Source organism: Lutjanus erythropterus, chromosome 6, assembly GCF_056507025.1.
Source record: "Lutjanus erythropterus isolate fLutEry1 chromosome 6, fLutEry1.hap2, whole genome shotgun sequence".
NCBI classification, from domain to species: domain Eukaryota; kingdom Metazoa; phylum Chordata; class Actinopteri; order Lutjaniformes; family Lutjanidae; genus Lutjanus; species Lutjanus erythropterus.
The window spans coordinates 2486409-2510279 of NC_139322.1; the positions used below are offsets into that span (position 1 = coordinate 2486409).

Consider the following 23871-nt stretch of genomic DNA (forward strand, 5'->3'; position numbering starts at 1 on the left):
CAGTGTGTCTTCTCAGTATCGCCTGACATCATAGTTTGTTTTTAATTCACCCTGCTTCACTCTTAAAAACACAGCAAAACCAGTATGTTTGCATGGCTATGCCTCAGTGTTGACTCTAAATGATGTTAGATTCATGCAGATACTTTGGTCTCTAGTGATTGGTTGGTGAAGATCGAATCCCCCTCTTCCACAGAAATCAGCTAGAGCGGAGGTAATGTCCGACTGTAGACGGAAATGAGAGTGTATTGAGTTGGCAGTTCTTTCTGATATCAGGCAAGACGTCAAAAGTGAACTTGTGGCTTGGGTGCGTTATTGACAGACACGGCTGTGACAACAAGATACAGTGTTTAAAATAATCAAAATAATATTATTATTGAGAGATGCAGGACCAGGACCTCAGTCAGCACAATTTCACATTAAATAAACTCATCTTTCTGATTTGGTCATTTTAGCGCATACATCTACATTTTTCACTTCGCACTTCACTGCCCAGAATGAATCTGGGCCTGAGCGTTGGAGAGTTCCATCAATGAGCAGTAACCCACAGTGGGATTGTGTGCCAGAGGTTTTCCCATCAGACAGTGGTAACTGACAACAGAGGGCTGGGACACAGCTGGCTGTCGCTCTCCACCCGTGTCCCATGAGTCAGCAGCTCCTCCACAGTTGTCCAATCATCAAGCAGCTTGCTGTTCCTCAGTCGGTTCTGCTTCATGTGGCTCAGCTCCAGGACCGTCTGAGACGACAGCGAGCCCTGAAGTCCCCCGGCCTGCTCCTCCCCTCCTCCTCTCCTCTCTCTGTGTTGCCGCGACAACGCCAGGTGGCGTCTTCTTTCAGTGCGGCTCCAGTACCGTCCCGCCCATCGACCATCCTCCCCTTCCTCCTCGCCCTCTCTCTCCCCTTCTCCTCGCACCTCCTCATCTGTCGTGACCTCACTGCGTTCCCTGGCCAATCGATAAGCTCGAGCTCTGAGCAGCTGGTTCCTGACTGACTTCTGATTGGACAGTCTGGAGCGGGGAGAGGGTGGAGAGTGAGGCCTACGCTGTGGGGCTCCCAGTGTGCTGTACAAAGGTACTGCGGGAGAACCTTTAGAGTTGCTGGGACGAGTCCCACCTAGAGTCTGGAAGCCACGCCAGTCTGACGCGCCGCTGGAGCCTGAACCAGGACTCTTAGAGAGGGAGTCCTCCTCTCTGCTCCGGTTTGTGCCCTGGCTGTTTCTCTGTGTGTTCTGCTGATTGGTCAGACTGGTTCTGTCTATGCTCAGGTGACTGGTGGTGTGGCAGTTACTGGGATAACTTGCCCTGCTCCTCGGCCCCAGCGTGTTGCTGGCGGTACCTGGTTGGTTGCTCTGGAGTCTGTTTCTCAGAGTGTTTGGATCTGTCATGTTGGGGTGACTGGCCCTGCGGCGACGCTGTCCTTCACTCAGATCTGTGATTGTTCGACTCCGCCCTGGAGGTTCTACAATGCTGCCTCCTCCCTGCTGCTGCTCCAACCACAGCGCCCTCCGCTGGCAGGGCTCAGTGCGACAACCTGCGGACAGAAAGAAGCAATCAGGTTTGGAGTGTTAGATTGCATCTTTAAATGCAGAGATCTCCATTCAGCCTTTGCTGCAAGAACTCCTTGCTACTAAAGAAAACTCTGAATGCAATCCCCTTAAAAACATGCCACGATGAACCATCTTTGGAGATGACATCTAAAGCCAAGATCAGACTAAAGATTCCTAAAAAAGTTACAGTGCCATGAACTGGCCCATCTCAGCTCCACTCCAGCTGGCTGATGGCATCAGTTGAGACTCAACTTGTCAAGTCACCAATGGCTGGTCTTAGAATGAAGGGCATATCACATGTGTTCGTTGCCAATCAGCTCGAAGCAAAGTCAGCATGTCAAGCCAAGTACAAACTGTCAGTAATGCCAGAGTTTTGGACGGAAAAAAGAGAGGCCTACCTTATCAATCTGTTTGACAAAAGCCGTGTCTGTAAATTTTGTATTTCATGTTACAGATTTAATGTTACAGCACCCAGTTTGTCAGTGATCTGAACTTAATTTTTCTCAAACCAGTCCTTGATGGTTGTTTCACTACAATAGTGATCATGAGTGCATTGCTCTGGTCTGGTAAGATACTATGGTATGTTCCAAAATAAATATCCAAATGACTAAACTTGATACATAAATATAACCTTAGACAGCAGATGGTTTGTTACACAGAGCCATCTGAGAAGTCTTTCTTGGAAACTGTTTGGAAAAGGGCAGGCACTATGAAAAAATAATTGGCAGGCAATTGGATGAACCATCTGTCTATTACCATCTATCATGGTCTAACTTGAACCAATTGGATATTGAACCATATGATGTAGTCAAACTCTTGCCAAAGCCAGTTGGTAGAAGAGTGAAAACAACTTTTCATCAAGAAAAGCTCTCAGTGCTGCCTTTTTTTTCAGTGAAGAGTTGGTCTCCAGTTCTGATATAACTGATGCTATGGCAGCCTCTATGCTAACCTCTTTATGAGCCGCTAGTGTTATTCTGGAATAAAGAGTCACTTATTGCTGTTGTCACAGCTAAAGCATGTCCATAGCTGCCAACAGTTCTTCATAGGCCACTGATTGGTCTGAACCACTGTGGTTCAGTCACAAGCACATGACAAATGGATTCTTACATGATTTTGCAAACCCAGCTGCCTTGCAAGGTAAATACACCTCCAAGCAACTAAACACACAACTTCAACTGACTTTTTCTGTGCTGTCTAATCAGAGACGTTTACAGAACTGAAGCATCAACAATAAAAGCATCAAGAGTCAAGTTGCTGTTGCTGACTAGCTGGATATATTTCAAACAACAGAATGCTTGAAAGGATGTTAGTGCTGCGCTTTAGGTAAGTTTTGTTGATTTTTCATTGCTTGAAAAATGTAGCTGGTGTGTGGTGGTGTGCTGGTGCTTCGTAACAGAAAAAAAAATCACCAGATATGATCTCAGTATCGGTTTGTTCAGTTTAGCTTCATGTCAGGCTCCCCATGTTCATGGGGTTGGTTCAAAATTTACAATTTGTTGCTTCTTTGATGAGTTGAGAAGTATTATATACTTGCTATATACTAGTTGACAATGCCATCACAACCTTTGGAATGATGCCAAGCATTACAGGTGCGATGTCAGAATTAGCCACCTGTTGAATTCATACTCCAAACAAATAGGTGGCAGCATATCACCTGAGTAACCACCTAACTGTAGCTGCCATTAGCTAGTTAGCTCAGTTAGCCATATGGCTAGTTGTCCTATTAACCTTGTTGACTCTGCCCGGACTGTTTACACCCCTACCAAAAGTGCTTTGGATTGCCAGGAGGAAGAGACTCTGGAGGCATGGTGGAGGCGAGCTGTGTCAGAATGGACACTAAAATTAGTGCCAGGTCCTTGGGTGATGCAAATTGCAACAGGGAATACAGTACTGAGGTGATTTACAGTCGCTCTTACCAGGTCTCTGAGCAATCACTCCAGAGGCCTGAGTAGGGGACATGGTAAGGTTTCACTGCTGCCAAGCCAAACCCGGCAAGAAAACCATCTCGTAGACTGTGGTGGCCAGTTTAAGGAAATAATTTGTAGAGCTTTACTAACCAGCAGAAGGTGAAGGCGGGGAGAAGTGGCGAGGTAAGGTAGGACTCCTCTCAGCTCTGTGGAAGTGAACTGTTGTGGTTGTGCTGTTACCCACAGTGCAGCGGGACGCCTGTGGTGCTCCAGAATGAGTCATTGGAGTTGTCTCAGGGATGGACTCCAAATCCCAGCGTCCTCTCTGCTCTCGAGGGGAGTGGCCTGAGCGGAGGTGGTGAGATTGTCGGTGGGCGTGGCTTCCGTGAATCTTATGCAGTCGCCTGTGCTCCCCGGTGCTGACGCTGTGGAAGCCTGAGTCACTGGGTTCAGAGGAGATCAGGGACTCGGAGGAAGAGGAGGAGCCTTGGGAGGAAGGGGTGTGGCCTGGTAGCGATGACATCGCGTCTGTCTCAGCTTCGGAGAAGGGCACCCGATGGTGTGGGCTGTCAGGGCCACATCCCAACCCGCTGTCGAGCTCACTGAGGGGAAGGTATCCAAGAACACGATCAGACCGCCAAGGAGGACGACAGTCGGACTAAAGAGAAAGTAAGAGAGAGTTTGACTTTAATTTATTATTTACATATTAGTAAGTAGAGTTGTTCCGATGCAACACCATTCATCAGAAATGCCTCTGATTCAGCCTAAAATGCTGAATTATGTATCAGCAAGTGGGCGAGTCTATACGGGCCTGATACCACAGCATTTATTAGCTCCAATACCAGACCCTGCTATTTCCCAATAGTGTACAGTTCACCATATTTTTTAGTGTAACCAGCAGCTCTATCATTCAGTGGATCATTCGGTCAGTCAGTCAGCCAGTCAGTCGGTCAGTCAGTCAGTCAGTCAGACAGGCAGACGGACAGTTGGCTGTTTATTCAGTCAGTAAGTCAGTCAGCCACAGAATTTATTAGCCCCAACACGGAACCCTGCTTCTTCCCAATAGTATCCAGTTTGCAGAATTTTTAGTTACGACCAGTAGCTCCATTGTTCAGTCAGTCTGTTGGTCAGTCTGTCGGATGGATGGATGGTCGGTCAGTCGGTCAGCCCCAGAATTGATTATCCTTAATACAGAACCCTGCTTGTCCCCAATTGTGTCTAGTTCACCAGTTTTTAGTTGTGTTCAGCAGCTCTATCTTTCAGTCGCTCATTCAGTCGGGCGGTCTGTCGGTTCGGTCAGTTGGTCAGCCACAGAATATATTAACCCCAATATGGAACCCTGCTTCCTCCCAATAGTGTCCATTTTACTAATTAGTTGCAACCAGGAATTCTATTAGTTGTATGGTCAGTTAGTCAGTCACAAAAAATGTCATCTAAACTCAGTCAAGTACAAAGACTGTCCCAAATCAGTGTACATGCTAGCTTTACCAGAATAAAATAAAAAAAAAAAACCCTACACAATTGACTAAATTGTCAGAGAGGCAGCAAAAGAGAGAAGGAAGTGCAAAAAGGTGAGAAGAAAAATAAAGTATTAGTGATGCAAATCAGTGAAATTAGCCACCTGTCTGGGGAAATTCTTAGGCTCCATCTCTTCTGTGTTGTAGCAGCCAATCAGACAGCTCTCTGAGTTTGGCTGGTAGGGCAACATTTCTGGAGCCTGGAATAGAAAAAAAGAAATGGAAATTGGTATAAATTGATTACTTTTGTAATCAGCATATAAAAATATACTAGCACAAGAACATAAAGAGTAGAGAGTAGAAAATTATACAACCCAACAAATCACCTGGTAGTCGAGTCTGTCCAGGTGATCTAAGCTGTAGGAGACGCTGGGCAGGTAGTTATTACCCGGATGCTGGTCATTCGGTGATCTGGGTAAGTAGCCGTTGGGTGGATAGACATCAGGCGACATCATCATATGACTACTGGCAGAGTATAGGTCAGGTGACATGGTCATGTGACCATAGTAAGGCCTGTGTGGAAAAAGCAATCAGGTCATGGCGTGTTTTATGAAGAGATGATGTCAAAGAGAATTTACAAGGCAGAGTGCTCTGAGAAAGTGTAGGTCTATTTATTATTCATCTGTGCATGAATGGAGATGGTATGATCTGTATGATGATATGTAAATTCTTCTATGAATATTTATAGTCTTCACTGACATGTATAATCATAGTGTGTGTTGCACTGACAGCTGTCTCAGCAGAACAACCTTCCACTCATGAATATTGAGGAGAGTGCCAAGAGACTCATGCAACATCATGCTGACCTTGCAAACTGAACTCAGCCCCCAAACACAAACGCCAGACGATTGTCCCTCGATTTGAATCTTTGAACCACCAACTGGCAGAAGTATAAGTCTTCTTTCCATACCTTTCACTTCAGTCCATACACTCGAGCCCATTTCTTAACTTTTACTGCTGTCCCAGCGTTTTCTGCCTATTCCAGAACTCTTTACTATGTCCCAAACTTGTACCTTGTCTTTACGCTGATACCAAATTATTCTCTGTTTTAGCCTAGTTCCAAACTTTAATCCCATTTCCAAAATTATACCCATACTCAAACTTTTTACCCCACTCCTTACCATTTACACCCAATTACTATCCCTTACCCTATTCCCAAACTTTGACTGTCGTCCTAAAGCTTTGCACAATTTCCAATTTTTGCTCACCATTCCTAACCATTTACCCCAGAGGCAACCCTTTACCCAATCAAAGCCAGTGACTTTGGGCATGTAACCAAGCAATAATTCAAAGTCCACAAATTTCCCAAACATCTACCTGCACCTCAGTTTTTTTTTTCCCCTTTCCCAAAGCTTTTCCCCAGTTTGAACCAACCCAATACATGATGTTTACTCCACTGATCACCTTATCCTGATAACTTTTGTTTGAGTCATTCCTAACTACCTACACACAGTTATATCCCATTATCCCATTCCCAAAGTTCCAAACTCATTCTCAATTAGCAGAGGTTACCAGGTCAATTCAGTCCCAGAATTTTACCCCATTCCCAAACTTTTATTTTGATCTGTACCTTCCACCCCATCGTAAGATCTTACCCTTATTCCATTTGTTTACCTCAATCCAAACTACTGTACCCTCAATCACAAGTCTTTATCCCATTCACAAACCTGTATTATTGTCCAACATTTTCACATTTCCACTCTTTTATCCCTTTCCCAACTGTTACACCATTTACAAAACTTTACCAAGTGCACAACTTTTCCTTAAACTCAAAGTGTCTCGCTTGTCTAACTTTGATAAAAGACTTAAGACAGATGACTTAAAGACTCTCATTGATTATTTTCATTTTTCTAGATATTGAGGTCTTCCATTATGTTTTTGAAATGTGATAGGGTGATTTCTAGTGCGATACTTACAAACCTAACAACTTGGCAACCTACAGTGCAAACCTGGCAACCTATGCAACAGACCTGCAGAAGCCAAAGCAAGAGGCAGCTCTAATGGAGGGGGATAGTCCAAAAATTTGGATTCATGAGAATTTCGTATGACTTGTGACTGGCTTGACCTGGACAATGACTTGACTTGCTTGCATGATGACTTGACCCTCACTCACTCTTTACCCAGGCCTCGCCCACCATCATGCAGCCTTTAAAGAGTATACCTACCCTGCACCGTAGCCGTCTCCCTGGCCTTCCTCCCCCTCCATCAGTCCCATGGCTCTCAGGGCCTCCCAGTGTCTTTCTGTCGGGGCGCTGCACTCCATTGCGCAACGAGACCGCCGCTTCCTGTGACCACGACCCCTTCTTCCGTCCATCTGCATAGTGATTGGCTGGCCATACTCATCCACAAAGTGCAGCTCCTCACGGTGTCGGTGATGAGAGGGTTCGTGGTTCTTGGCCTGATCAGAGGGACCACAACAGACCAGCTTTGAGCACAGGAAAAAAGCTAAAATCATCTCTATGTCTTCTCAAAGATTCAGCTTTAAGAAAGGGATAGTAGCAGGTGGGTTTGAACATTTTAGATACAGCATGTTATCCTACTTCTACTGCGTAACATTCAAGTGTTATCTGTAGTATTGATAAAGGACAGAGGCAGCACAGATGCACAGTGGCAAAGTGGGAGTTTAGCCTCCAATCCAAGGTCAGTGAGTTCTGTGGTTTCTAACTTTTTGGCATGCCTGACTACAATTGTGTTACATAACGTGGCATATGATTCACTCTCTCTTTATATAAAAAGATAAAAGATTGAGCCATTATGTATAAGTTGGAGACCAGGAGATTCTGCAGGTTTCTGTTGCAGATAAACAGGATCTGATTTCAGTGATTATTTCCTCTTATTATTCTTGCTGAAGATGTGTTAATGAAGGAGCCTTGACCTTCCATTACAGCTGGGTGATATCTCAATATTTTTAGAATATTCTGCAATATACAATATATATCTCAATATACACATTTTCTAAAAATTCTCAAATTGCACAAACATATTATCAGCTTATATAATATGATTAATTTCTGTTGATTAACCTCCCCAACGGTATATAAAGTGGATAAAATTAGCACAACTTTAAACATTTTACAGCAGTAAAATGCAACATACACATTAATGCAAGAATCCAAACCTTCATATATTACAGTATAACATTGACAGAGATGTTTTTACTGCACAATAACTGCTTTAAAGGGACAGTCCCCCCCAATAATAAGAAATTAATAGTGCCATCTTATATTGGAGAGAAGTCAGACATTTCTATGGCTATTCTATTCTATTCTGTTCTGTTAACACAATAATCATCAGTAATGTGGATATTATGACTGAGTGGGTAAAGGCAAATAATAGAACAGTTAGAACAGTCTGGTAAGTTCAGAAAATTACAGCACTTTACTGTGATTCAGCCTTTAAAACCAGGAAAAGACAACACGCTTCTCTGTGTTATATCATGACATAATGATATCCCAAATCTAGAAGGATGTTTTGTCTCATATCTCTATAATGATATATTGATATATTGCCCAGCACTACACTGATATGCACATTATATACTTTATCTGTCTACGGATGTGACACAGTTAAAAAAAACAGATGGTGGAAGTTGTAAAAATATTATACAACCAAAATCTGATTTAGAATATAACTGAGTGACATCTGACTGAACACAGAGCAGCCTGTTGGCCAGTGCAGCTCAGGATTTCTGGGGAGGTTCCCATATAATAATGGAATAATAATAATGAAGCGTCACAAATGAGCCGCTGGTCGTGCCCGTGCTCTGTTGTTCCTTATAGAGCAGAACTAACATGCATGATATGTGAAACTGTGAACAGATACATGCTGACAGTGGTGTGGAGTTTATGGATTTAGATTTTAATTGTTAATCAATTTGTGCTTAACTGTTTTTTCAGCTGTCATTCCCTGCAGATTGACAAATCCTGTTATATTATATATTTATATTTATGTATTATGTTTCTCAGGGATTTTTAGTACTACACTTGACATTTATGTAGCAAGAAAAAAAACCCATGTTACAACTGTAAAGTGATAAATCAATTTAATGCGACTCTCCCCAACTGCTGTGGACGAGGTCAGCAACAAAAGATATTTTAACCGCTTAATAAAGGTCTACCTAAAAAAATCAATAAATGTATGTTATATTTAGAATATTTTCATAGCTTTACTTGTCTTTGTTGAATCCAACCTATACTTTCAGAACATTGAAGTTACACAAGAACACAAACTAATCAACTGCAGCAGCTTATGTGTTCTGCGAGGTCTAATCGCTGATTTCATCAGTGAAGTTTGAAACATGACCGAGATGGGACTTAAGTTCAGTCAAACCTTATCCAACCAAACACCAAAAATGCAGAAAAGTGGTAAAAGTTTTTTGCTGGAATAAGTGACAGGTAGCTTGTGACGTGTTTGTGTGTGCCAGACCACAGAGTCCTGCAGTTATTGTTTGCAAAACAATCAGATCCCAAGTTATGAAAGGACTCCGGACTTTATAAAACTGAAAAAGTTCCTGTCTTAAATAAAAGCTGAGTCCTTGTACTACATATCCACTCTATGATGCTAGGAGGTTCCTCTGACACCAACTTCAATAAAATGCATCTCCTTGCACAGAAAAAAATATTTTCATGAGTTTTAGTGAATTTGGATGAATATTTGCAGGATTATGTATACCAAGAATGCATGATAATCATTGATTTCTCTAAGAACAGCACATGCCTTCTGTATTCTTGCACTTATTACACAACTTTGACAGATCTGGGTTCATTTTATTTTGTTTCACTGGGGTAATATGTAGTCTCTGATTTATCTTCAGCTGAAGTTCTTTTGCTCTGTAAGTAGTAAAACAATTAGGCAGGTTTAGCCACATATCATCCCACTCTTCATACTCAATTTCAGCACCAAAGTCAGTCTCCCATTCTGTCTTCATTTTAGCCGTATTTTCTTTCACTATCCCAGAGAGCGTTCTATAAAAGCGTGTCACTAACTTTGGTTGGGTACTCGCCATTAATAAATATTTTTTTCTAAGGGAGAGATCGCAGCACAATATCGAGGCTGTTTGAGATTAGATGTAGTAGTAGCATAGTTGTGTAACTGTGAATGCCTAAAATAATAGGTGTTGAGTTGCAGTCTCAACCAGGGTGGAAATCTGGATTAGAAAATAAGGGTGTCAGTGGGGATGGAGTGTTGTCCATGCCCTCTATTTTCCTACTTGACCTCCAGACTTTAAGAAAACTTTGTAGAGGAGATGTTTTTATAGGTTTAAAATACGTTACTGCTGACCCTGTCCACAGCAGTACGTTGCTTAGCTTACTTCACCGGTACTCCTGCTGCCTCTGGATAAATACTTCATACAACCCCTCATTAAATAGTACAAACTACCCCTTTAAGCACACCAATAACACACAACAAACAAGACAGGATTTTACATTACAGAGGATTTACATTAGAGAGGAAAAACAGAGAAGGCCTCACATGTAAAATGTAAGTGTGTCACTATTCTGTCTAGTCGGTAGATAAAAGGACAGCTCACGCCCTAAAGGACATTCTGTCATTATGTCTGCTGAGTCTAAGTGATGAACAAACTATAATAGTGGTGGTTCGTGTTGTAACGTCACATGTGAAAGTTAAGATGCAGTGAAGTTAAAGAGACTCGGTCGTAACAGCAGCATGATGTAGGTCAGGATTCAGCAGCAGCCCTCTGTAACCTCTGGACCAGTACTGGAGTCTTTACACTCTCAGTGCACGGCCCGGGGCCACACACACACACACACAATGTGGGACTCAAACAGACATTAACGCAGAAAAACACGCACACATAGATGTAGAAAGACGTGCACAAACACACACACACATAAACAACCAGTTCATGCATGCAGAAATGCGCACACACACACACACACACACACACACACACACCCACAGAAGTCAGAGTGAGAGTGATGTGCTGTACCCTGGAGAAGTGTGTTGCGCTCCACTGCACTTTGACAGTAACACAAACTGATCTCTCTCCCTCCCTCTTCATGTATCTGTCTCTCTCTTTCTCTCAGTTTTTTTTTTCTTTTTTATGAAGCTTTGACTCAATTTTCACTGAGTCTCAAAGTGCAGAACTCTGCAGAATGTGACACTCCTCGTTCTCAGCACAAAATCACGGTTAGCATGCAAAATTAAATAAAAGTGTCAAATGCAGCAGGCTTTGTGGAGCCGTATCAGAATGTGGGGTTTGATCCTCTGAATTCAAGTCACTGCAGTTTGAAATGAACAGGTCTGCATCTCTGTTTAAGCATTTTAGAATACAAAAACAACACATGTCATACAAGTAAAAATAAATCCACTGCTGCTCATGACACAGGAAGGAAACATTCATGCAAGATGGCATCAAACGCATCAGTGCTGAATCAGTTCAGTGTGAGTGTGATGTGCCTCAGTCTCACTTTACCGGCCCGTGGCCAGACAGGAGTGTTGATATGCTGTTATGTTACAAACAGATTAGACAGAGGATTGTGGTTATTGGAAAAATAAATTAGGTTTAATGGAGCGATGTGTAGCAACTGTCCAAGGAAAAATGAGTACAGCAGTTCAAATAATGAGTTGGAATTAAATATTAAATTGGTTGAAATTTTATTTAATATATGATCTATGGTTGAAGCGAGTTGTTTTCCCTCGTTCCCTCCTCCCCAGACTTGAGGAAGCTCAGGCAGGCAGCAGACTGACAGCTTTGCTATGAATGCATCTTGACTTCTTAAATGTTTGTTCATTATGATTGGATGAACAGCATTTCATATTCAAGCTAATCAAGAGCAGAGTAGGGCTGGTTATGCCTTCATCATCCTAGGAAATAAAAAACAAACAACTCTGTAACATGAACACTGTATTTATGCTGTTTGTCTCTCCATTGTTGTGGCAGAAGATCTAATAGTTTCTGAGGTGATAACTTTCCAGAGTTTCTACGTCTCTGCATAAAGGACACACAGACTGCTGCACTGACACTGAACATTTGCTCTGGACCTGAATCTTGAAGTGTGTGATCATACAAAATTAATGTGATGTATTATTCAGGGATTTTGGCCTGCACTATAAACTGTCAACAAATTCCAACCAAATGTGTTGAAATGTGCAGGACAGACACTGTGAAACTGAATGCAAATTAATTAATCTTAATAACTAGGGAAAACTTAAAATTTGTTTACAAGTTCTACTAACTTAACAATTTTTAACTTACATGAAATTTATTGAAAATGAAATAATTAATACAAATGACTCAGTTCCATTAACTTATTGCAATGAGAGAGGTGAATGAAAGTTGCATTTACTGAAAATATTTGAGTTTGCCTAAGTCCAAATATTTAAGCTCAGATAAATCTCCATTGACATTATGAACTCAAAAAAAGGCAAATGATTGCCTGTTTTTTTGAGTACTGCTAACTTATTTGGCTTACAGTGAACTTAACATGAACAAAAACACTGAAGATTCAAAGACTCACATGATACAGTGTTTGAATGAATCTATATTTTTTCTATATCATCACATTTGATCTGCTGCTCTGCAGTTTATCTACAGATGTGACTTAAAGTAATGTTAACAAACTTGAAAATAAGAGTCCTTGAGTTTGAGGAAAATAGTTGGAAACTATTTCTTTTAAAAACTAAATTAAAGGACACACATGACCCTGACTGTAACACGACTGATGACGCTGAATCTTTTGTTACATTTCTTCTTCTTCTTCTTCTTCTTCTTCTTCTTCTTCTTCTTCCATAGACCAAAGTTGAACTCGTGTTCTTCCTCTGACTGTTGAGGCTGGCAGATTCAGAGGTTTTCAGGAGGAAAATAGATTGTGGGAGTGATTTTGGTAAAGTGGAAAGTGAGTCACGTCTCCTTTTGTACATAGCGAGAGTGTCATGGTTTCATGACATGATTCGACAAAACCCTGAAATATTCTGGTGCACAGATTATTTAAAAACCAGTTGCTTTATTTTAATGCATTGTTTAGAATCAAAGGCGTAGAAAAGAAGGAAAATTCGACTAATTAATTAGTTTTATTCTGATTTCTGAAGGCCATAATCATTATAATCTGTATTTTGCTTGTGCTTTATAAATTTTGTCTTCTTCTTCTTTAGTTTTCTAAAAGTATGTGCTGCATTCTGGTCTGGTTTATTAAAATGTGTCGTGACTTCTGAGCTTGTGCAGGCTGGGGACAGTTGCACGCAGCACAGTGATAAAAAAAACACCACAAAGATACGTCACCACTATTTTAGTCGGTCTAGATTGTGCAGCAGCTACTGTAAGGATGTATAGGATGTACAGTACATCCACAGGCGACATGGAGCCGTTATTCCTGCACCACCACCCATTTATGTCAAACCGTCAATCTCTTTACAATCAAGCGACGCAACATCCTGCTGCCTTACATTCAGCCAGCCGCACATCAGAGGCAAACAAACCCAGCGTGGTCCTCCGCTCTCATTTCCCTCACAGCGCTGTCAAAACAGGCCACTCAAACATTTACATTCAGCTTTAGCAGCCATGATGGAAGATCCCTGTTGATCCTCTCTGAGACAAAACCTCAGCTGTCTCCTCGGCCGAAGACGTTTTTTTTTAATAATGAAACTATATTATCTGTGAGGTGTTTTGAAAGATTTCAGCAGGGACCAATGTGCTCCGAGCTGAGAGCCACAGACAGGAAGTGAGAAAGTACTGAGAGACAGACAACATGTTGCTGGTTTTGGTCTGATTAAACATCGGTCCTGTTCCAAGAAACACACACTATTAGACAATCAACTGCAGAAGCTACTATTATGAGTGAGTATGCATGAATCTGGCGAAGTGCCCGAAGGTAACAAGCTGCCATTGCTGCAGTGGCGTCTGCCTACAGTACACACATGAATGAAAGCTGTCATAAGAGGATTACAATTTTCTTCTTCTACATTTACTTTTTATATAACATTACTTTTGACAACAATTTCTAGGAAGATGTGAAGAACCTGTGCAGTTCAGCTGCTCCAACAGTCGAGTCAAACGAGACCATACACAAAATGTCTGAGACCATGCACTCTGACCTATAGAGATTCACTGAGTGTACAGAGGACAAAGGAACTAAAATATATATTACACAGAACTTCATCACTTAAATGTGGTCGAGGTTGTCCGTTTTTTATTTTTCTTCGTTATCCATTTCTGGCTCTTGTCACAACCAACATTCAACTACTGTGTAAAATTTGGAGAATGTTAATATCGTCATCCTAAAGGGAACCTTTGTCAGTTACTGAGGGAACCCCAGACCGGCGAGATCTCGCGAGAGTGAACATTTTAACCGAAACCGTAACAACGTGCCACTGTAGTATCACTGCAGAACACACAAAGCAGCTGTGAGATTCGTCACTATGTCAAGATTCACAGTAAATTCCTGGCGGTAAAAAAATGCAGTGTCAAAGTGCATGGAGTTTACAACAGCAGCAAAAGTAATATAACTGTAGTGCTGGTTTGGTTACAAGAAGTGCTGAACTCGCTTTGGCTGTTAAAGAGCTTTTTGCCTAAGAATTCAAATTAAATGCTTTCACATAATCTGTCAAATGAGATATTATTATATCTGATATTTATTATCTGGAGAGGATCATGTGATCACTAGTGTCACATAGCCTGACTTCTGTCCTCAGGTGAAAGGTCTGGCTCCACACACACACATTCTGCCATAGGGGAAAAAATGCCCTGGCTTGTTTTCATTTCTGTGAACCAATCACAAACATGTTGGGTGGAGTTAAGCCTAGGATGCACCAAGGGGGCTGCTGCAAAATGGCGTTGAGGGGTAACTTGTTTTGGTGGAACTCAGCAGACTTGCAGCTTGTTAACAGCTAATCTCAAACACTACTTCACCAGTCAGCCTATTTTTTTTGTCCACAACCATGACTTAATCCTGAAGGACCTCTGTGATTCACAATTTTTGAAAAAAAAAAAAAAAAAAATAGAGTCTTCAAAGACTTCACTACAGGCAGACATGGATGTAAACAGTAGCTTGACTGGTCGGTGAAGACAAAACAGCTGTGAGGCAGTGATTCTATTTTTGACTGCTCTGTTTTTCACGACCACTGACAGCTGACTTCTTACTCTTCTTAACCAGCCACTAGGGGCCACAAGTAACCAACAACTTCTTCAGTTTGAAGTCTCGTTGCAGCTCAGGACAACGTATGTAAAGATCATGTTAATGTCGGAGGAACTCTCTGCTGGCATTTGCAGAGGAATTGCAGTAGGTGCTTCACCATCTGTTGCCTGGTGAAGACCTGCACTCTACTGAATAACCCCCTGTAGAAGGGCTGCACAATTTAAATCGAAATTTAACTAAAATTGCAGAAGGTTAAATATTTAAGGCAAAATGTCTCCAGAAATGTTTAAATGAATGAATATTGTGAGGCACCGATATCCCGTCCTACACATTAGATTCTACAGACTTGAGAAACATCTTCATTTAGTACACATTCCTGCAAAAAAAACATCACACTGTAGATATTTTAACATGTTTTTAAAAAATCAAAGTAAGAATAATGATGTAAAAATCATAATTACCTCTAATGTCACAAATCATATCACAATTACAGTATCAATAATCACAATTAGATATTTTTTTCAAAATCATTCAGCCCCATCTTCTAGTTGGCTATAATTTCATTATCAGAATAATAAATAATAATTAAAATTTCTCATTATCAGTCAATGATGTATCGGCCTCGTCATTTTTCGTGCATCCCTCATTATGAGTAGCTGTATGTTTGGATGGATAGTTATCTCGCTAACAGCTTTTACAGGTCGACCAACTCGACTCTTACAATTTAGGAGCATTTTTCACAATAACGTAGCTGTAAAAAGTGAAGCAGTGAAGCTGCGATGTCTGTCTTTGTGTCTCAGTCTGAGCCTCTGCTCATCTCTCTCATCTCTATATAAAGTGATGTGCTGTACGCAGACTGATATGTGTAGTGACTGTACTTCATGTCTTGTGTTGTGTGTTTATGTGATGCTTGTCTCACAGATCGGGTCACCTCAGCAGCCATCGGATCGAGTTATGATCTCCTTCCTCTCTCTGTCTGTCTGTCTGTACTGTTACTGTTAGTCTCTCAAAGGTCTGCTGCTCTCCTGAACTGTGTGTGTTCATCTGATAAGGTGTTTGTTTACGTGCAACACAGCATCAATGCATCGAGGATAAAACCTGCTCTGACGTGCGCAGCCGGATAATCGCGTGTTCCGGCGTTCGGAGATGAACATGTGCCAGAAAACATTCGTCCTGCTGTCGTCGTTGCAGATTGTTCAGCTCTGCATGTCTAAAGAGTGCGTCGAACCGCAGCCAGTTGAGCCTTTTGATCACCAAGGCGTTCAGCCAGGAGACGTGGCGCTAAATGAAAACACGGCAAGGCTACCAGCTCTTATCACTGATCATCGCGAGGGGAAGAAGCCTCAGAAATCCACGAACGGCAATTACTGAGATGTGGCTTCTCGCTGTAACGAGCAGAGAGGAATGAGGAGGAGTGCTCAGTAACCACGACAAACAAACACTTTCCAAGAAAAACGCTCAGTGATGGACTCTGAAGCACTCTTCATAATGGGTTCTTGTGCTGCTCAGCCTTTGTTCACATAGAATAACTGAGCACAAAACCAAGTTTGTTGTCTGCCTTTGCTTTTAAGAGTGATCTGTTTGCTTTGCTGCAGATTAGTCATCATTGGAGCCTGCTGCTTGGCTGGTTGCTGCCTCAAAACATTGAAAAAATGTTCTTTGTTGAATCAAATAAGTAGATCAATACCAGTTTCAGCTCAGCGGTCAGTGCAAAGTCAGATCCAAGATGTTTATTAGAAGCAAGAACAGTGACTTGGCCTTTATTCAGTTTTGAACAAAAGCTCTCAGCATTTTTGGGAATAAACAGAGAGATAAAGTAGGTTAACTATTAGGTTATTTAAGATTCATAACAACATATATATTGCCTTAAAGTGTTCTTCCTCAGTTATGGCTGCAATAGTCTGACTCCCTGGATGCATGCTGCAGGTATAAGTGTGCCATTGGTTGCTTGTTTCATCGCAGTGGCCGCTGTCTACATTTTCCAAGTCCCTGGGAAAACAAGAACCACCTCCGAGCTTCTGCCTACACACCGAAAACAGCAAATTAGCACCTGGGAAGCTAACAGTGCAAACATAAACAAGCTAGCAGCTGTTACTTTTTCTTTAGCAGTGATCCACCAAAACAAGTTTCCCCTCGACACTATTTTGCAGCAGCAGCATCGCTGCATCCTGGGCTTAGCGCCCCCCAAGACAACTGTGATTACTTTAAAGAAATGCAAACAAGGCAGGGCGGTTTTTTCCCCTTATAACAGAATGTGTATCCATGGAGCCAGACCTTTCTCCAGAGCTGAGCACTGTGGATAGAAGTCTGGCTATGCAAGACTAGGTCTCTGACCAGTGGTGGTCTCAGCAGGGGGGTTGGGAGGGGGGGTTGCCCCCTCTCTTGCCCCCTCTCTTGCCCCAATATTTGAAAAAAACCCAGCGCAAGTGCCCTCTTGGATGCTCCTACAGTAAATAAATATGATCAAGTGCCCTCAAGAGCGTCCTTCCAGTGATTAGTTGGTCTCACCTTGCCTCTAAATGATTAATAGCTCCCTGCATGTTTTTATTACAGTTGTGTAATAATTGCTGTACCTTCACTCGCATAATGAAATAATTAAGTCTAAACCAGGGATTTGAACTGTTTTACCCTCAAACAGCCTGAGTCTGCCACTGGCTGCAACTAACAATTATTTTCATTATCAACTATTACTTGTTTGGTCCTTAAAATGTCACAAAATGGTAATAAATGTTAAATTCTCAGAGAGTTTATTAGGAATTTTATGGATCCAGTATTGTTGTTTCCCATGAACTTTTATGCTTAAAATGTCATCTGCAGATCAAGTGGATGAAATTCAACTTTTATAGCGACAGCTATCTTTCAATCAGGAAACATTGTAATTAAATAACTGAGATTTGAAGCAGAGCAGCTGGAGGACATCGGAGGGAATGTTTTCTCCATTAAAAGTTCCCCCTTTTTTTTTTTTTTACAGTGAGGCCCAGCTCTCAGAAACACTGCAGTCTGCTCCGGAGCAATGAATATATTCTCTTTTGCTATGGCAGCATCATAAGCAAGAAAGTGTTTAATTGGACATAAATTTAATGACCCGAGTGCAGGATGAGTTATCAAAAGCTTTTAATTGTTTTCAGGAAAAGACAAACTGTGTTATACCATGAAGAACACCCCATAATATTAAAACTTCTTGTCATTATTGGGCCACATACTGACATATAGGTGACATATAATGAAATATATGTGTGATAAACACTCTTAAACATCAATTTTGACTTTGGGGGAACTTTAAAGATTCTTCAATATGGTTCTGGTCAGGAAAAGATCTTGATAATTGATTAATAAAAGGGACTGTTGGATTGTCATCGGACACAAACTAGATGAAAGCCAGTTGTGCTACACACCTAAATTTTGTTAAGTGCACCACTAATGGTGAGTCTACTGATCTGCTAAAACAATCACTTTCCTGCCAGGTGAATTCTGTCCAGCAGCGTTTTGTTCTCAACTGCAACAACAAAGTGTTCGGAATTTACAAGTTAGTTGTGTTCATGTCGCCCAGAATCACAAGTCACAAGTTAACCATCCAACATACACCAGCTTGTGTTTTAAAAAGAACTGCAAAAGAAAAAAAATGAAAGCTTTTTACAACAATTGTCACTACAGCTCTGATCCACACCTCTGACTGGCTTCTTCTCCATCAAGATGGCAGCTGAAGCTCATGGGTATTGTAGTACAGTGGAAAAAAAGCTTAAAGTGATTCCATCTGTGTGGGTCAAATCAACCATTACAAGTGTATGATTATCATCACCAAATGTTTTTCTTTTCTTTCTGTTCTATACACAGTCTATCATTCTGCTCAACCAGTCCAGCAGGTGGTGGCAAAACTTCATGAAATAATATAGATGGACTTCATGTGAAAACAAGTGGACTCGCCCAGTCCAGCAGGGGTTGGTAACACTTCATGAGATACTACAGATGGACTTCATCAAAACAACAAGTGAACCCCTCAAAAAGATTTACTTGCCAGCTGTGTGATTCAAGTAGCCCTTTTTCTTACTATGGCTAGAAACTACCAAACACCAGAACCATTGTGCAAGTGGATTAATGTTGACTATTTAGCTATGCTAAAACTAATGTTTTTAGCTCCTATGCCAATATTGAAAAAGCTAAATTAATCCCCCAGCAATTTGTACTTTGCAGAAAATTTCTGCTTTGATGATGTTGTTTCAAGCTAAATGATGACATGCGCACAATGGCAATGCTAACATACTAATATTTAGTGGGTTAAGTTTACCATTAAGGTCAATTTATGCTAACCATTAGTTATGAATACAGACGGAGACTTCTGTCTGTATTCTGCATTCATTTTGTGCACATTTTCTGAAAGCTAAGGCTCCAGTTACAGACAGTGCATTTTTTCACTGAAAGGTGTCTTATTCCTGTTGTTTTCTGTTGCCAGTGAACGATTTGCATGCTGCTAAAGTCTGTTGATGGATATCTGGAGCTGTGTGATATTACCAACCAGGATTTGAACAGAAAACAGCAGCCTGGAGACAAATTAGTGCCATACTTGAGATTTCAGGTAAGCTGTTTTAATTAATCTAAACAATACTGTTAACATACAGCTCATGGTTTGTGTTTAGCTAATGTTAGCTGACTCTCAACACTTCCTTTCTGGTTTTTATTCAGATGTTTAGGAAGCTAACTATTGTCTAACTAGGAGGTTAACTACTTCTAGCTAACCAAAGTATGAAGGTACAGATCTGAGTTTACGTAACAGCAAATCCTTGATTAGACTAAAGACAGCTGATTCAGTAGTTGCCTAGCAACAACCAAAAAAGCACCATATTCTCAAAAGTAAATAAATAAAAATTAATAAAGAAAAAGAAAAACAACAGCTCCAAGAAAAAAATCCAGTGCAGTGCGTCCTGCATTTTATAACCTGACAGACGAACTCTGTCTGATTGGGATTTTGCGGATAACCACTAGTTCGAGCGAGACACGACCACTGGACAGACTGAAGAAGTTTTAAAAATTGGGAAAAAAAATTCCAAAAGTATTGGAAATGATGTTTGTCATCAATTAGTTAGTACAAAAATTCTCTGTCCACATGTTGCAATATATTTGATGTTGCACAGACCACCAACATTTACAAGACTGCCTCCACTTTTGTCTCTTTCCCAAGAAGTGCATTATTATAACCTCCTCCTGTGTTGCCATGTTTGTTGTTGTCAGAAACTTTTGACGCTTCTTCTGCTTCTTTGGGGTAACTTTTGTCTCTGAGTAGCGCCCTCTAGTGGATGGATTGCTTATGTCCATGTGGCAGTGACCACTACATCATTTGAAATTGACTTTTCTATTTAGGTACGGAAATGGAGCAATTGAGGCTTTAATTTAGTGTGTTAGCATGCAAACATTTGCTAATCAGCAATAAACACAAGGTACAGCTGAGGCTGATAATGTCAGTCATTTTGCAGCCATTTGGTCAAAAAGCATAATGGACAAATAACTACTGAACTGATCGTGGCACTCCGTCAGACAACCCCACATCAAATAATTTAAACTAAACTATCCCTTTAAAAGGAAATTAACAGAGGAGAGAAAAAACCTCCTCACACTTCATGCAGCTGTACTGAGTCTGACAAACTTTCCATCTCTGTGAAAATACAGTAACTGGATATTTAAATCTATAAATTAATCAGATTAGTTTGATGTAAAGCACACAAACACACACACACACACACACAGACACACACACAGTTAATAGCTTTCAGCTTTTAGTCATCCATTGTCTGGGTTCACTGGTACTATCTGGGTTAGAGATGTGTGTGTGTGTGTGTGTGTGTGTATGCATGTGTGTTTGTGTGTGTGATGCGTGTCCACAGCGATCTAACAGAGAGGAGGTCATCTCAGCCACCATCACATCTTGTTATCTGCCCCCTTCTGCTCCCCCTTCCTTTCTCTCTGTCACCCCAGAAAGAACACACCTGCAGAAGGTCACTCACCTTTGTCCGGGTGAGACGACAACCCATTCTGACTTCTCCTCGGACAGAAAAACAAAGGAATAAAGGATGAAAGAGAAGAAATGAAAGAAGGAAAAACAGGCGAGATAGAGGAGGGAAAGAAAGATGAAGAAATTTAATAAAAGAGGAGAAGAACGAGGGATAAAAAGAGTGAAAACAGAGATTGAGAGAGAGTTTGATGAGCCTCGTCCGCCCACCAGCTCACATCTCCAAACTCTGATGACCCACAATCCCCGGTTAATCAGCTGTCCTCCTGCACTGCAGAGGAGACTACAGCTCCCATGATGCCGCGGTGTAAACAGCAGCAGTAATAGCAGTCGGTGGGCAGCAGGTCCATCGCATTAAACCTCTCTCTCTGCTCAGGAATCAGAGAGCAGCATGGGCGAGCGAATGGCAGCAGCAGCAGCAGCACGGAGAGGAGGGCGAGCGAGGCAGAGAGGCTACTGAGAAACTGAAGGAGAGAGAGACGGAGATGTGAAGAAACAGAGCTGTCCCCATCTGACAGTTTCTTCTTCTTCTCCTTCTTTCTTATTCTCCTGTCACTCTCTCTCTCTGTAGCTCTGCGCCTGCCGGCCAATCACAGAGCCCGGATGCAAGCAGGAGGGGAGGTGGATGCTGTGATTGGCTGAGAGCAGCGTCAGTTTCAGCATCCATTCAGGGTTTTTCTTTCCTTCACCTCTTTATTTTTTTGATCCATCCTTTCGTCTCTCTTTTCTTCACACGCTGCTGTTTTTCCCCCTCGTCACCATCTGTCTCAAAATGCCTTCCTCCTCCTGCGCTTCACCCTCTGTTTGTGCCCCCAGCCTCGACTGATGCTGATATTATCCTGTGTGTGTGTGTGTGTGTGTGTGTGTGTGTGTGTCTTCAGTGTTGACATAATGTGCGTTACCGTGTCACTTAGCTTTTTATGTTTCATGTGATTTATGATTTTCTTCTAAAATGAGACATTCAGTAACATTGTGTACTGTGAGTACATGTACATGTACTGTAAATGTATGGCTACCAATTATGCTTGTGCACAATATATGAAATAAATATGCAATAAATCATAAAATGACCATGATATGTCATCAGAAATTAAGGAAACACATTAAGTTGAAAAACTCACTTCTCTCACAATAACACTGTAGCCATGGTGGCCTCCTGTGAAATCTATTCTAGTCCATAACTTGTGTTCTTGTTTGCCCGTTTGATGTTAATTAGAGTTCAAATTAATGCTGAATTTTTGACAAATGGGTTAGTGTCTGTTTATGAGTCATAAGAAATGCATTAATCATCTTTTAGAAGGAGTAGATATGTGTAACAGTTAAATTCAGCAATATATTAATGGAGTCTGGCAGGCAGTGCAACAGGCAGTTACTGAACTCCACCTCCAGAGTGTGTATTTACACTACCTGCCAAACTCCATTAACATTTTTCTCAATTTAACTGTTGTCTACATCTACTGCCTCTAAGAGATTACTAATGATTTCTTTCGACCCATAAACAGACACTTACTCATTCAGCGAACATTCGGCATTAATTTGAACTCTATTCAACATGAAACAGGCAAACAAAAACAGTTTTTTCCACCTGGAATGGAAATTTCAAAGGGGGACACTGCAGCTGTGGCATTACTGTCAGAGAAGCAAGTATTTCAACTTAACATGTTTTCTTAATTTTCAATGACATATCAGGGTCATTTTATGGTTTAATATAGTAAATATGTTACAGATTCCTCCATTAAATTGATCAAAAATGTTAATGGAGACAGGCAGTCACTGAACTCCAACTCCAGAGTGTGTATTTTCAGAGCAGTGGGCTTTTGTTTTCAGGATAACAGGCTGAACTTTAAATCGACAGACAACTGACAGACTTCTAAACAGCTGATCAACTTGCAGTGCAGGACTTGTCGTTGCTTGTTATTGTCAGTTTCCGATGTTCTGATGATCTCCTGCAGTGTTCCTGCAGCCGCCCTGAGCATCTGCGAGTCTGGGGAGGAGGGTGCAGGAGATATAACTTGCTTCAACCACAGACTGGTTGAGAGAGATGTCCTGCTGTGTTATAATGGAAAAGATAACTTATATTTTTAATGGAAAAAATGACCTTCTCAATGAAATCTGGGGGCCGTTTATGTATTTTATTGAAAATGGTGATTTGAAAGATGTTCTTGTTCCAGTAGAAGCGATAGATGAAAGGATTGTAAGAAGCTTCTTGATATGCAGCTTCGTTAAGAATGAAACTTTGACTGAGTTGGTGAACCGACAGAGAGGGTTAATTATTTAGATTATTATTTTGTCTTTTTTTAAGGTATGTTTGTTTTTTGTTTGACTTTTCCTTTCCCTACTTTCATATACCTTATAAACTACCTGTGTAACCCAGTATTTCTAGACATTATTGGATGAATAAAGGTGAGGAGGTGTACTGGGCAGAGTGGGAAGATACAGGATGATGCATTTGTGATTTGTACCCTCTTTGTGTTATACCATCATGCTGCTCTGTGTAATGACTACTGCATAAGGGAAAAAATAATGTTTTTTAAAAATATGGTTAAAAAGATAAAAGAAGACGAGGTAATTGCAATTGCAATAAAATTACAATATGGCCAAGTGTAATATCCAAATCACAGAACCAGAACCAACTTTTTGAAAAAGGAAAAATGTGTGAGAAAACAGCAATATAATGAGATACTGTAGTGCTGCAGAGATGACCTGACCTAAAAATCTTGTTCTTCAGATAAAAGAAAACATGTTTGTTTGGTGCAGACTTAAATAAATATCACATCATAATAATTTTAATAGTTTTTTATCAGTGAAC

The 23871-nt window shown here is 41.1% G+C and overlaps 1 protein-coding gene and 1 long non-coding RNA gene across 3 annotated transcripts; one reads left to right on the forward strand and one right to left on the reverse strand.

The window, feature by feature from the left end:
* Window positions 1–498: 498 nt before the first annotated feature.
* Window positions 499–22174, reverse strand: LOC146324616 (uncharacterized). Its single transcript, XM_084720207.1, has 6 exons — window positions 21058–22174; window positions 7133–7365; window positions 5294–5480; window positions 5072–5167; window positions 3601–4108; window positions 499–1527 (listed from the first exon to the last, which is right to left on the reverse strand). The coding sequence occupies exons 1-6, from the start codon at window positions 21082–21084 to the stop codon at window positions 575–577; spliced, it is 2004 nt and encodes a 667-aa protein (XP_084576333.1). The 5' UTR covers window positions 21085–22174; the 3' UTR covers window positions 499–574.
* LOC146324617 (uncharacterized) lies at window positions 3989–21042 on the forward strand. Of its 2 annotated transcripts, none has more exons than XR_014770674.1 (4): window positions 3989–4119; window positions 18896–18999; window positions 19512–19634; window positions 21029–21042. It is a non-coding gene; the product is annotated as an uncharacterized LOC146324617 (long non-coding RNA). The 2 variants fall into 2 exon arrangements; XR_014770673.1 differs by lacking the exon at window positions 3989–4119 and adding an exon at window positions 17452–18774.
* Window positions 22175–23871: the final 1697 nt, after the last annotated feature.